We start from the raw sequence: 12,395 nt of genomic DNA on the forward strand, positions 1-12,395 counted from the left end.
GTGTGTTATCCACATAATTTTGGCCATAACTTCGAGACGGGGTTCATCTTTCTCACACTGAAGGGAATGTTCATAACATGCTGTTAATTAATAGCTCAGTTCAGTGAACTAACAGCTCAGAACCAGACAGCAAAGGGAATTTAATCCCTCTGTTTCAGAGGGAATAATGAGCTCTTAACCCGGTTGAACTATCAGTGAGTTCTGCTGATTTTGCAACTGCCAACTAAAAATGTGGACAGTGAGTCATAGATCGGTTGAAAAAAACATAAACAGCCATCTATGATCTGTTAAGCAGATGTCACGAAAGCCCACACAAATGTAGGTGGTCAGTAGAGATGTGAGTGCTCTAAAAAGATGCACACACAGACAAACCCCCACAATCCTTTTGTACATACACAGGGATTATTTGAACAAAGAACAATGTTGGCACCACATGATTAAAAAGGAATCATGCCCCTATTTCTGCATGACAGATGTATAGAAAATCTACGGTGTTGTTTGTGCTGATCTTATTTCTGTCTCTGTGTGAGTTATTGCTCCGTGACCTCTAAACATGGATTTCATTTTCTTTAGATATGTATGCCTGTTAATGATCCAGATTATGGTAACCAATAAAGAACAGATGTGACCACAGAGTTTAAAGTCAAAGTCATTATAATGTCTATAAAAACTACATTTTACAAGACAGTTTTCACACATTTTGAGAGATAATTACATTATCTTGTTTTTCCTCAAAGTAATTGTGATTTAGTAAGCAAGTCTGTGGCTTTTTGTTTGTTGAACTCTTATGTCTCAAATTGATGGTTAACAACAGGTGAGAGATTATGTGGTGAGAGTATTTATTCATGGATTAAATCCTCAAGAAGTACATCATCGTGAATGAATCTGCATGTATGTGTGTGCTGCTGCTTGTGTTGTTCTAGATGCATGGAGTGGAACTGCTTTGGAAGATCCGTCCAGTTTTCACAGAACCAGGAGAGACCAGCAGACCCCACACAAACACAGGGAAGCCCGCAGCTCACAGGCTGAAGGAGGAGGAGGAGTTGATATCAGTCCCCTGCCTGACAACATGACTCGCATAGTGGTGAGATGCAATGACTGATTCATGGCTAAGACCTTAGATTACAATAGTGACAGTAGGAAAATCAACTATTTTAATATGGCCTAAATTCTGTTCATAGAAATGACGCTCCCATTGCTCTTTTACTTACAACACATACAGTAAATATCAAGTTTAATGTAAGCTCTAAAATAATGACATCATGCCTATGCTTGAAGCTAAAGCTACACAGCGTATAGCTGTTCCTTAAGCTTTCAATCTCTCTAATGGCCAGCAGGGGGCATCTGCTCTGGTTGTGGTCCAGCTGTATAGATGGCCATGAGAAAGTGAGCTTTACATCAGTCGATTTCATACCAAAGTAAACACTTTCCTAATGTCTTTACTGTCTTAATTGTTTATCTTATTCTTATTGTATTCCAGTGTTCTCTAACTTTGCACTGTCCACTTTCTGCTGTAACAAAACAAATTTCCCCCGTCTGGGACTAATAAAGGTTATCTTATCTTATCTTTTCTTAGATGGCCAACTCTTTTTCAATTGAGAATAATGTTCATTTAGAAAATTATGGTCCTATTTAGAATAAAACAGATGTTTTTGTGTTGGCAAACCTTTTGTAAGACTGCGATGGCCAAAACCGCCAACAGTTTCTTATAGAGCCACTTTCAGCTGTCATAACTCTAAGTTGGTATGAGGTTTCCTGTTGAGCAGATATGCTGTGTTTGGTTTTTTGCAAACATGGCACTGTGCATAATAACCAAACATCTTCAATTTGGTTTTATGTTTCCAACGGGCACTTAGGATTGCAACTGTGCAAACCTTAGCATGCTGTTATGTTCTTTCTAGAGAGAAGAGCAGTCCAAACAACCCATATTATTCAGCCATTTTCTAACTGTACTGTCTTGAACTTTAAAAGTTCTACAGAGGAACTGTCTACAGAGTCAGTTTTGTTGCTAAGTTTGTATGTTGAGACTGCGTCACTGCATATGACTTCAGAATGTGCTGTTTGTATTGTATTATCTAACTCTGCTAAAATTATGCTAAAATTAGCCTAAACTGCATAATACTTCCTTATGGAGGGCTCATTGTTGTAGAAAACTGTACAGCCACAGAGCTACAACCAGGAAGAGCATGAGAAAAACTGCCCCAAAAACTGTGACCAGTGAGAATGAGGTCAACACAGCTGTGCAAGTCATTGTCAGCTGAATTACAGAAATGAGAATTCTTATATTTATTGGTTCTGCAAGAAAAAGGGCATTAATAGCTGCCAACTTAAAATGACATTAGCCTGAGGGATAAATATCCCCTACTTATTTTAGGAAAACTAAACCATCCATTACACCAAAGCCAAAGAATCTTTAGTGTCAATCAATATAGTGATGTTTACATGGTTATTATAATCTTTAAACCAAGAAACGAGTTACTTTCACGAACGCTGCAGAATTAACCTAACCATAGGGTGGGGTATCACAGGTTGGTATGCTGACCCCTAACAACATTTTAACCTTTAATATAGCTCATTGTTATCTGTGTATGACAATATGAAGAGATAAATGTGAGGCAAACTCTAACTGTAAATGGCTTTGGTAATGATATTGTGCTGACAAGTCAAGTAGCTACTGCCAAGCCAGAAAAAATAAAGTTTAGTCAAAGGTAAAGCCTGTAGCACATCACTGTCCTGTGCCATTTTCCAGTCATTATTTTAGAAGTGTGTGTCTGCGTGTGTGTGTTTTTAGTGCATGGGATGAGGTTTTATGAGTGTCTTACCTCCTAGACTCATCTTTCACTTCAATCAGCCTCAGTAAAAATTAGCCCAAATAAATTGTGTTCTACGTTTTTTTCTTCCTCTCCCTACAATTCAAATTGAAAACAGACCACATACTTGTGTTGCCAGCTTACAGTGTTTGTTTAAGCATGGCTGCGCACGAGTATGTGCATGTGTGTGTGACTCACTTGGATTGGATCACAAGTAACCCTGTTATAATGCTGCTGCTGCTGCTTTTTTAGGGGGAGGCCTGATCCCAATTTCCAAAACCCTCCATCTCCTGTCCAATCAGAGTCACTTCAATAAGTCAGTCAGCTGTGAGGGAAAATAAATGATTATTCTCCTCACCTAGAATCCCCCTAGAAAATACAGGCTGGTGTCAGGCAGTGGAGATGGAAGAAAAAAGTGGGTCACTTGCTGTAAGTGGAGCAGCCAGAGCTGCATTTAACTGCTCCACTTTCTGAGCCCATACTAAACCCCAGAACCATTGCTCTCTGTCACCTTCAACTATGCTATACATTAATAATGCCATCAAGACTGGAGATCTGTATGAAGACACAAGTGCTTGTTGTCAAAGCCAATGTGTAAACAGCTCCATCAAGTGGCACTATGTGGGAAGGACTGAAGGGAAAAATCCCTGCATGACTCACTGAGTTTTATCCCAGTTGTTTTTTCAAAATACGACATTTTTGCTTTTTTCACATTATTTTTGAGCTGATCGACTAAATAGTGTTTTTTTTTCACTTCACACTTACACTAACCTAAATATTTTTCACAAAAAAGAGGAAAAAAGGTGAGACTGTACTTTCATCTAATACCAGTAATAATACCTGTAATACCTGTACTACAATATGGTGCAGCGAATAATTATAAGCTTTATTTAACTAAGTAAGCCATTAAGAGCAGAGGAAATAGAGTAGCTTAAAACATATATATCAAAATGTAAACACTGGAAAATCTCAACAAACCAACTCACAAAATGCTGCCTCCTGTTGGTGAAAGTCAAGTTCTGAAGAAGGTCATTTTAAAAAAAAGTACCTTGTACAAACACAAATGTAAGAAATCTGTTTAGAACGATGATAAGTGTTTTGATTAGCTATTAGAAACTGGTACAATAGGATGCAAAAATCCCCCAAATGTTCATAAAGATGAGTTCTCTTTGATAAGATTTCTTCTCAGAGATATGTAAAAGGGTAAGATGTTCTATTTTTTTCATTTGTTATTATTATATGGAAATGCACGTAGCAATCCTTTAGACTACTAGTTTAAAATGTACATAAAACAAGATTGAAAACTATGCATCTTTATTTTGGAGTGGCTAAAGCTACCCAAAATGTATACATTTTGAATTATCCAGTCCTGTAGTAACTCATTGATTTCAATATAAATCAGTCTATTTCATACAGAGACCTACTCTAAACTACCTCACCATGATTAATGTATTCAGGAAACTTGTCTAATGAGTGACCTCTTTCTCTCAGGAGGACTCCCAGAAGTACTACAGATGGCAGAGTTTTGGTCCAACAGACACACAGACTGCAAGCTTGTGGGTGGATATGGACAACCTGCACAAAAACCAAGTCAGAATTCACGGCATACTGTCCAACGCGCATCGACAAGCAGCGGTGAGATGAGCGTTCGCACATTCAAGCACTAATGTCTGATTTACAGACAGATTTAACCACATCTGACATGTCTTCTTATTCACAGAGAGTGGCACTCTCCTTTGATTTCCCCTTCTATGGGCACTACTTGAGACAAATTATTATAGCAACTGGAGGTAGGTCACATGCTTCAGTTTAAAGATGTGCTGTTCGACCATGAGGTAGAGGTGTTTTTAAAATCTTTAACAGTTCACTTCTCTTAATGTTTCTCTTCAGGTTTCATCTACATGGGTGAAATAACTCACAGAATGCTAACCGCCACCCAGTATGTCGCTCCCCTCATGGCCAATTTTGACCCTAGCTTTACTAAAAATTCAACAGTGAGGTACTCGGATAATGGTAGGTAAAGGTTCCTCTATGAAGTCTCTAGAGTTTGGGAGCTCCTGGGTATCTCTGACTGGCCTTTGTATACTGCTTTGCCCAGGAAATTTATTTGTCGTGCAGTGGGACAAAGTGCGGTTAAAGGACCGAGAGGCAGCGGGGCCTTTTACTTTCCAGGCAGCGCTCCACAAAAATGGAACAATTGTTTTCAACTACAAAGATGTAAGTTATGTATTTTTAATCAGATGTAGCAAAAAATATAATTCCACCACTTCAATATTTTGTAAAAAACACAGCTCAGCTTGAATGTCAGGTTTACCAGTGTCAAAACAAACTTCTGTTCTTTTTTGAGATCCCATTGCCAGTGGAGGAAATAAATTCTACTGAGCATCCGCTGAAAGTTGGACTATCTGACGCTTTCATGGGACACCTCCCTACATCACTGCTGTCAGGTCAGTTCCTTTAAAATAAAAAAGGGATGCTTCCTCTACTGTTAATTTAAAGTAATTATTCATATTTTAGTAAATTATTAAGCCAGTTAAGGCAGAGGAGTAAAAGCAGAAACTAAATACTTTCCATTACAAGTAGTTCAATTTGAACAGGAGTTAGTCCCCTCTCAGAAACATGGAGAACAGACTTCATTTTAAGTTTTCACATGAGACTTAATACAGAAGAAAGGCTGACATTCAATTTTTGTCTTGATAGAAGCAAAGCGGCGTACTATCTATGAGTATCATCGTGTTGCCATTGACACCACAAAGATTGTGAGCGGATCAGCTTTTGAGTTCACACCTCTGCCCAGTAAGTTCTGTTTCAAACTAGTTTTTGTTCGACAGCCTAGCCTCATTACTCACCCCGTAACTGCGTAATGATGCGATTCCCGTTCCCCAGCTTGTCTTCAACACACATCCTGTGATCTCTGCCTAACATCCAACTTGACAAGCAGCTGTGGCTGGTGCAACACACTTCAACGGTAAGACAAAGTTCAATTCGTGATGTTATGAGATTCTCGCCTTTTCTCACTTTGCTTTTCATTTCTAGATGTTCTGATGGTATAGACCGACATAGACAAGAATGGCTGGATTACAACTGCCCTGAAGAGGTGAGACTCATTACCATATTACACAAGAGAGAGATGAGCAGCTTTGTTACTGATTCCTGAGTCATTCTTTTCGGCATTCACTCAGGCTAAAGGCATGTGTGAGGACTACAACACAGTTCTACCTGAAGCAACTATGAGCTCCTTTAATCACTCCTCTCCAGGTCCAACCGTTTCAGTGCTTGAAGAACAGCCTGTTACTAGGGGTGAGTTGGAAAATACAGTGCTGGTATTTCAGCAAAAACTCAGTCCCACAACTGGTGAAGGATTAATGAAGGAATATTTAATTGTTTATTTTTTGGGGGGGATCATGCAAAATGTGACCCTTTGTGAATAGATTAAGGAGAAGCAGAATTACTAGTAGCTCTCTGACTTCTGAGCATTACAGAATTAAAGCTGAATTTCCATAGAGAGCATAAGCATTCAGGTACCAGCTGCACGACTCAATATAAACAGTAGATAGCCCCTAAATCTGTGTCAGATTTAAACTTGTACATCTTTGCAAACATTTTCAGAATGTAAAAAATAACAATAACAGAAAGCTTATCATAAAGCTAGTCTCACTATAAAATTATGACTAATAATTGCTGAACTTATCTATGTATTTATATATGAGATTTTGTGTAGATCTTTTCAAAGACATGTTTATGTAAAATCAAATCTACCTAAGCAAATAGGAGTGCCTTCTGTTGCATTGGCTTGGACACTTTTTATGAATAACTAAATTTTCATTTTTGACAGTAATAATCAGAAGAAACCATTAGAAGTGTGTGAGCAGAAGCTATGATTTCCAAAGCTTGTAATCTAACCAGGGGTAGGCCCCAGGGATCAATCCTAGGACCACAATTTATTCATTCAAAATGTTCAAAAATTTTAAGTTCATCTATATGTTTCTACCTATTTATTTGTATAAATTCTGCTAATTAAGAACCCACTGATTTTAAATCTCATGTGTTCTATTATCATAGTTAAATAAAGATTATGTAAGTGTCAAACTCAACTCTAATAAAGTCCAACAGTAAAGTAGTCAAATATTTGTTTTTCCATGTGGACTTTGGGAAGAGACTGATGATTGTTTTTTAATGTTTTTCTGTTGATTTTCTGTGTATACAGATTTTGGGGAGATTTACTGTAAATACAAACAAGTCAACATGAATTTCTTTCTTTTTTTTTAAATTTAAAAACGAAAATCGTCCCTACTTAGTTTTAGGAAGTTGGCCACAGAGTTTTCCAAAGTAAAGTCCATAGTTAGCTACCTAGGCATTTCTATATTTAGAAATGCTTTAACAGGAGCAACAATCTTCCTTCCTTTCAGATATACAGACGAGCCCTCCAAACAACGGGATGACAGAGAACACGGCCATCATCGCAGGCGTTGTGGCTGCTCTAGTTCTGCTTGTAGCTCTCACCTTACTGGCTGTTTACTACATCAACACACATCCCACAGTGGCTCCACCATTCTACCTCATGCAGGTCAGAAAAACAACATCCAGCTCTCATTCCCTCTGCAGTAGGGATGGTCACAGACTTTAATTTTCTTTTAAAATATAGAGGACCTTTTCTTGTCTTAAAATATATGTTTTCCCTTAATTTCACTTTGACCTGGTGGGCTGTAATATACTGCTATGGTCAGATGGTGGTGGTAAAGTTGTTTTAAGCCACTGTTGAAATACATCATTGATGCTGGTATTAAAAGGAATGTAGATTTAAGGCACTTCTGCATTGGCTTCCCTTTTAAACCTGGAAATTATGTCCATCTTTTATAATGTCTACATAACTACCAGACTTCAGACAGGTGAAACGTGTAAGCATGCATACTCTGTCACTGGGTGACCAGTTTATTTCACAGGTCAATGAAATGACAGATTCACCTGATGAATGAGAAGTGGGTGATGTTCATGTGTCTGCAAAAAGACTTGCAGAAGTCTGTGACAAAACAGCCCTGAACACTGGAAACACTCTCCTGATGATCTTTAAGCTCCAATGGGCCAATGAGCTTGTGGCTTCACAGTAAAACCCACTCTTGACTTGAAAACACTCACCTTTAAAATTCATAAAAGCACTTGCAGTAAAGTTTAGGGGATTTATGGATGTGCAATAGGCATCGCAGTAGCTAATTTCATCTTTTATGCCGTCTATGGTTGAAGCCTGCATCTTCCCATTTGCCTGCTAGGTGGTCTTTACCTACTACTGTTTCTCTGTCTGCAGCGACGCACCAATAACTACTGGCCCTCTATGAAGTTCCGCAATCAGGGCTGTCACTCCAGTTATGCTGAAGTCGAGCTCGGGGGCCATGAAAAGGAAGGTTTCATTGAAGCTGAGCACTGCTGCTAAGGGTCTAGCACTTGCAGGACTCAATCAGTGGAAGAAAGGACACCATCTTGAGGAAAACTGCGGTACTACAGGAGGATGAATATGGACATTCAGGCTGACCATCAACACAAGATGTCCTTACTCCAACCTTTGAGGCTGGACAGTGTTTACTGTAACTGCTCTTGTAGCTCTTGCCAGCTTTCTCTGTGTCTTTTGCTGTTTGCCATCACACAGGGGATTAGCCATATTATCTAAGGGTTGGAGGGTTTGAGAGGAAGACGGCAGTACAGAAATGATGAGATGCAAATGTCCAAAAGCCAATGATGCAAGGGCCTGTCAGGGAATGAATTAAACTAGCCTTCATACTGCAAATCAATGTACCACTCAACTTTACTCTGTGTTTTTTGTTTTTATCCATTTTATGGAGTCACTTTTGTTTCATGAAACTTCTACGCGAGCAACGATGAGTTCATAAAATGTTATATCTATGTGGACTTCACTACGACAGATATTTAGCTTTATAGCTGATAGTGATTATAAGGACGTATGTTGTTTGGATGAATTTTAGAGACGTGAAGTTATGAGGGTTTTCTTTGAACCTTTCTGTTTAAATGTCTTCTAATAAAAGTTGGTGACGAGTCTGGATTTTGATCTCAAGGTCATAGTCTGGTGAGTGACTAACATCTATTTAGATGGTTTTCAATTTTTATAACTAAATGAATGAGCCTTAAAATATAAGGAAACAGCATTAAAGATGCTATTAGAGAAATACCTTATGTGGGCATTAATACTTTATGTGCATCTAATTTTTAAAAATAAATTTACATTATAGCTTAAGCACTGCTGTGATAACAACTCAAAATGACTGCATGTATGGAATTCATTTTTTATGCAAATTTATTTTACAGCAAATGCATCTGTCTCGCCCTGAGACAGCTGGGATGGATGGAAATTTATCTCCTTCCTTGCTGAAGTCCCATGATAGGTTAAAAATTGCAAAAATGTAAGGTATTTAGGGCTGTGCACAGCATTGCCACAGGATGGCGCCATAACACAACACGAAATTCCACATGACAAGCGCAGCCAAGGTGATCATTTGTTATATTGAGCTTAAAGATCAAGGTGTGTACCGAGCAGAGACAGATATTCCGATAGTTTTGCTAACATACAGGCATATTAACCGCTTGCAACGTCTATAAATACTTGTAAACTTTGCAGATTAATAAGAAAAGAGATTTTCCACACAACTAATGGTGACAAAATCAAAAAGTAAAGTAAAAGTACACATTGGGACATGTAATTAATTTAGTGGTAAAACCCTCTGAAGAATTTCTTTTAGATAAGGTGGAATATAGTATTTTAAGACGCGGTGGGAAACATAAAAGCGACAAAAAGACATACGGCTACTCGTAGAGATTATGTTCGTTAAGTAAGGAATAAACTTCATATATCGCTAGGCAATCGGTGAAGTTTTCTATTACATTTATTTATACGAACGCAACGACAAAAAGTCACCAAGGAAAGAAAAGAGGGGGCACCCGGATTTGAACCGGGGACCTCTTGATCTGCAGTCAAATGCTCTACCACTGAGCTATACCCCCGATGCACGAAGTAGGCCAGTTTTGGCTATATGAATATACCACATGTTCAGTACTGACACGCTGAATATACTATATAGTTGTTTCTTGCATTTACTCATAAATCCCAACATATATTATAATACACAGGTTTGTTTAGTCCGAAGCTTTCCGCTAACTTAACAATGTAAACAAAATGGCAGACCTGGTTGTAATCGAGCTTGTTTCCAGCAGAGGGCGTCAAATAAACAAAGTCGAACCGCAGTACAGGATATTATCATGTCCCCACGTAGCAGTTGGTGATATCTATTTATCATTCACGTCATCAATAGCATGGAAAATTCTTTGTTTTCTTTACTGGTTAAATTTTTTGTGTTAGTGCTGTGTATGGGGTTTTTTTTTAAATAAAAAGTTGTAACCCTGTTGTTTTATAAATGTAGATATTTAGAGCTTACCGCGATAAATTTATGTTTAGAGTCGACCTTATTTATTTAAAAGCGTTATTTCAGTACATTTGGATTAGTCTATGTTGTTACTCCTTTTAAGGTTATCAACCTCACTTCTCCTCAACGCTGCTGATGCTGCCTTCAAGGCATGCGAAAACCCTGTAATTTACAAAACATATTTGGACAAGCTAAAAAGGCCGCTGAATGATGCGCAATGGTTTCGTTTGTTTTGTTGTTAATTCGTTTTAAGTTACTAAAAATATCATATAGAATCACATTTGACGACCATCTCGTATTAATTACGTAAACACCAGAAGTAAAATTGCTATGTCCGACGACCCGTAAAGGCAACATGAGGTCTCCGTGCTGCACAGTTGACTCCTCCTCGCCTTGGGGTCATATTAACTGAAATGCCTGCGAGAAAGCGGGAGGACGGTTCGAGTACCAGCTGCCCATTACAGGTCCTTTACTCCTGAACTTTTGGACTAGTAAACTTGTTTTTGTTTTTTCTGCAATCATGAATCCGCCCTGTGGGAGATGCAATAAACCAGTTTACCCAACAGAAAAAATAAACTGCCTTGATAAGGTAAGGTGAAACAAGTTTAAGCCCATCCACTGACCTTAATGTGATTTACTCTAATGTATGCAAAGATTTATCAGGTGAGTTTCAAGACTAACTTATACTGTCAATTTTATTATAGATATTTTAAATTTAAAATAGTTTTGTCCACTTGCAAAAGTTCTTTTTTATTCTACAGTTTTAAAAATATTTTTATGCAGTCATATCTCATGTGATGCTTTAACTGGGTGCATATTTTGTACAGTCACAACCAAGCCAAAAAAAACATGCAAAATGGAAGTCTAGATAATACACATAAAAATCAACTAGAAATCTCCAAATGTTAAAAAAATGTATATCTTACATAATCAATAATAATCTATGTATCTGTGGTTTCTCAAATAGATGTACTCTGATCATTTTAGTGGAATCAGATGAATATTATTTATAATCAAGATAATCTAATCAATTTAAGGACTTAATCAAAGCAAAGTGACCTGAGTTACAGAGATGTTATCAATTCCTGATTTCTTTTGGGAAAAATGGCTTCCTGCAGGACTTTTATTTAATAATGCAAAAAATATATTTATGGGAAAGTTTATATGCATAGTGCATAGGTTTAAAAATGCACCTAATTTCACAGCATTATTTCTCACAGTCATTTTCCATTTGAACCATTTCTTATTGGAAATCTTTTAGTGAAGCGATGGGAGAAATAGAAACAGATTAGTAGGACAGCTGTGGCCTTATGTAGAGGAGTCAAGGGATTTCCCCGCTCAGAGAGAGAAAGAGAGAGAAAAAAGTTTTATTTTTTCAAATGAAAAACCATTTAATTCAATCAGCCAGTAAGAGTGAACAAGATTTCCACAGTGTTCTGTCAAAAAAGGTTAATACAGATCTAAATTTGTGTCGATGGAAATGCATTTTCTTCTAAGTCTAATACTTTAGACTTTATTTCTTCTCTTTTTTCCTAGTATTGGCACAAAGGTTGTTTCAGCTGTGAGGTCTGCAAGATGGCCTTGAGCATGACGAACTACAAAGGCTTTGAGAAGAAACCTTACTGCACTATGTGAGTGTTCACAGCATGCACCACCATGATGACTAAAACAAACACTTAAAATAGCTGGATAGCATCTGACTCTTTGTTAAGAGCTTGCAGTATATTTGAAAGAAACAAAACCGTATCTGAAATATAAAAGATGTGGTTACCTTTCCTCTGAAGCCTCAGCATTAGCATTTCAGACGTAGACGTGGTGGTTTTTTGTTTGTTTGCTTGCTTTTTTTTGAGCCAGCCTTATTTGGATGAAAGAGTCAAGTGCTAAGTTATGAGGAAACGCTAGCAAGCTTGTTCAGAAAGCTGCATCCTTACACTGTAGAGGTGATCCACACAGACACTGTGTGTGCTAACTAGTGCCAAGTAACTGACTAATAAATCATAGAATTTCATTCATTGAATTTGAAGCACAGATTTCTTGGACAGGCTGTGCTTTGCAACATGCCATATTATAAGTCAGATATTATGAGTTTGCATTAACACACGAGGTCCAGAAGTACAGTTCAGTAATGCCGATTACTGGAGGTGAGGCCTACAGTATC

At 37.8% G+C, this 12,395-nt stretch overlaps 2 protein-coding genes and 1 non-coding gene across 6 annotated transcripts in view; 2 read left to right on the plus strand and 1 right to left on the minus strand.

Annotated features, from left to right (window-relative positions):
- Positions 1–8,860, plus strand: part of LOC102193914 (plexin domain-containing protein 1-like) — a 16,705-nt gene extending 7,845 nt beyond the window's left edge. Inside the window, exons 2-13 of one of the 2 annotated variants that reach the window (XM_005725845.1) lie at positions 924–1,084; positions 4,302–4,445; positions 4,531–4,600; positions 4,701–4,823; positions 4,909–5,027; positions 5,158–5,257; positions 5,511–5,606; positions 5,697–5,778; positions 5,847–5,907; positions 5,993–6,110; positions 7,220–7,377; positions 8,113–8,860. In XM_005725845.1, coding sequence (XP_005725902.1) covers positions 924–1,084; positions 4,302–4,445; positions 4,531–4,600; positions 4,701–4,823; positions 4,909–5,027; positions 5,158–5,257; positions 5,511–5,606; positions 5,697–5,778; positions 5,847–5,907; positions 5,993–6,110; positions 7,220–7,377; positions 8,113–8,238 — 1,358 coding nt within the window. In that variant the 3' untranslated portion in view covers positions 8,239–8,860. The remainder of the gene's footprint in view (positions 1–923; positions 1,085–4,301; positions 4,446–4,530; positions 4,601–4,700; positions 4,824–4,908; positions 5,028–5,157; positions 5,258–5,510; positions 5,607–5,696; positions 5,779–5,846; positions 5,908–5,992; positions 6,111–7,219; positions 7,378–8,112) is intronic. The other variant, XM_005725846.1, reaches the window with a different exon arrangement.
- An 886-nt stretch (positions 8,861–9,746) lies between these two features.
- Positions 9,747–9,818, minus strand: trnac-gca (transfer RNA cysteine (anticodon GCA)). The gene has a single exon. It is a non-coding gene; the product is annotated as a tRNA-Cys (tRNA).
- Positions 9,819–10,645: 827 nt separating this feature from the next.
- LOC102194388 (LIM and SH3 domain protein 1-like) overlaps positions 10,646–12,395 on the plus strand; it is an 11,917-nt gene continuing 10,167 nt past the window's right edge. For 2 of the 3 annotated variants that reach the window (XM_005725847.1, XM_005725849.1), the window contains exons 1-2: positions 10,646–10,826; positions 11,774–11,868. In XM_005725847.1, the coding sequence (XP_005725904.1) occupies positions 10,758–10,826; positions 11,774–11,868 (164 nt within the window). In that variant the 5' untranslated portion in view covers positions 10,646–10,757. The other variant, XM_005725848.2, reaches the window with a different exon arrangement.

This window comes from Pundamilia nyererei, unplaced genomic scaffold, assembly GCF_000239375.1.
Source record: "Pundamilia nyererei isolate P.nyererei 1_Seehausen unplaced genomic scaffold, PunNye1.0 scaffold00017, whole genome shotgun sequence".
NCBI classification, from domain to species: domain Eukaryota; kingdom Metazoa; phylum Chordata; class Actinopteri; order Cichliformes; family Cichlidae; genus Pundamilia; species Pundamilia nyererei.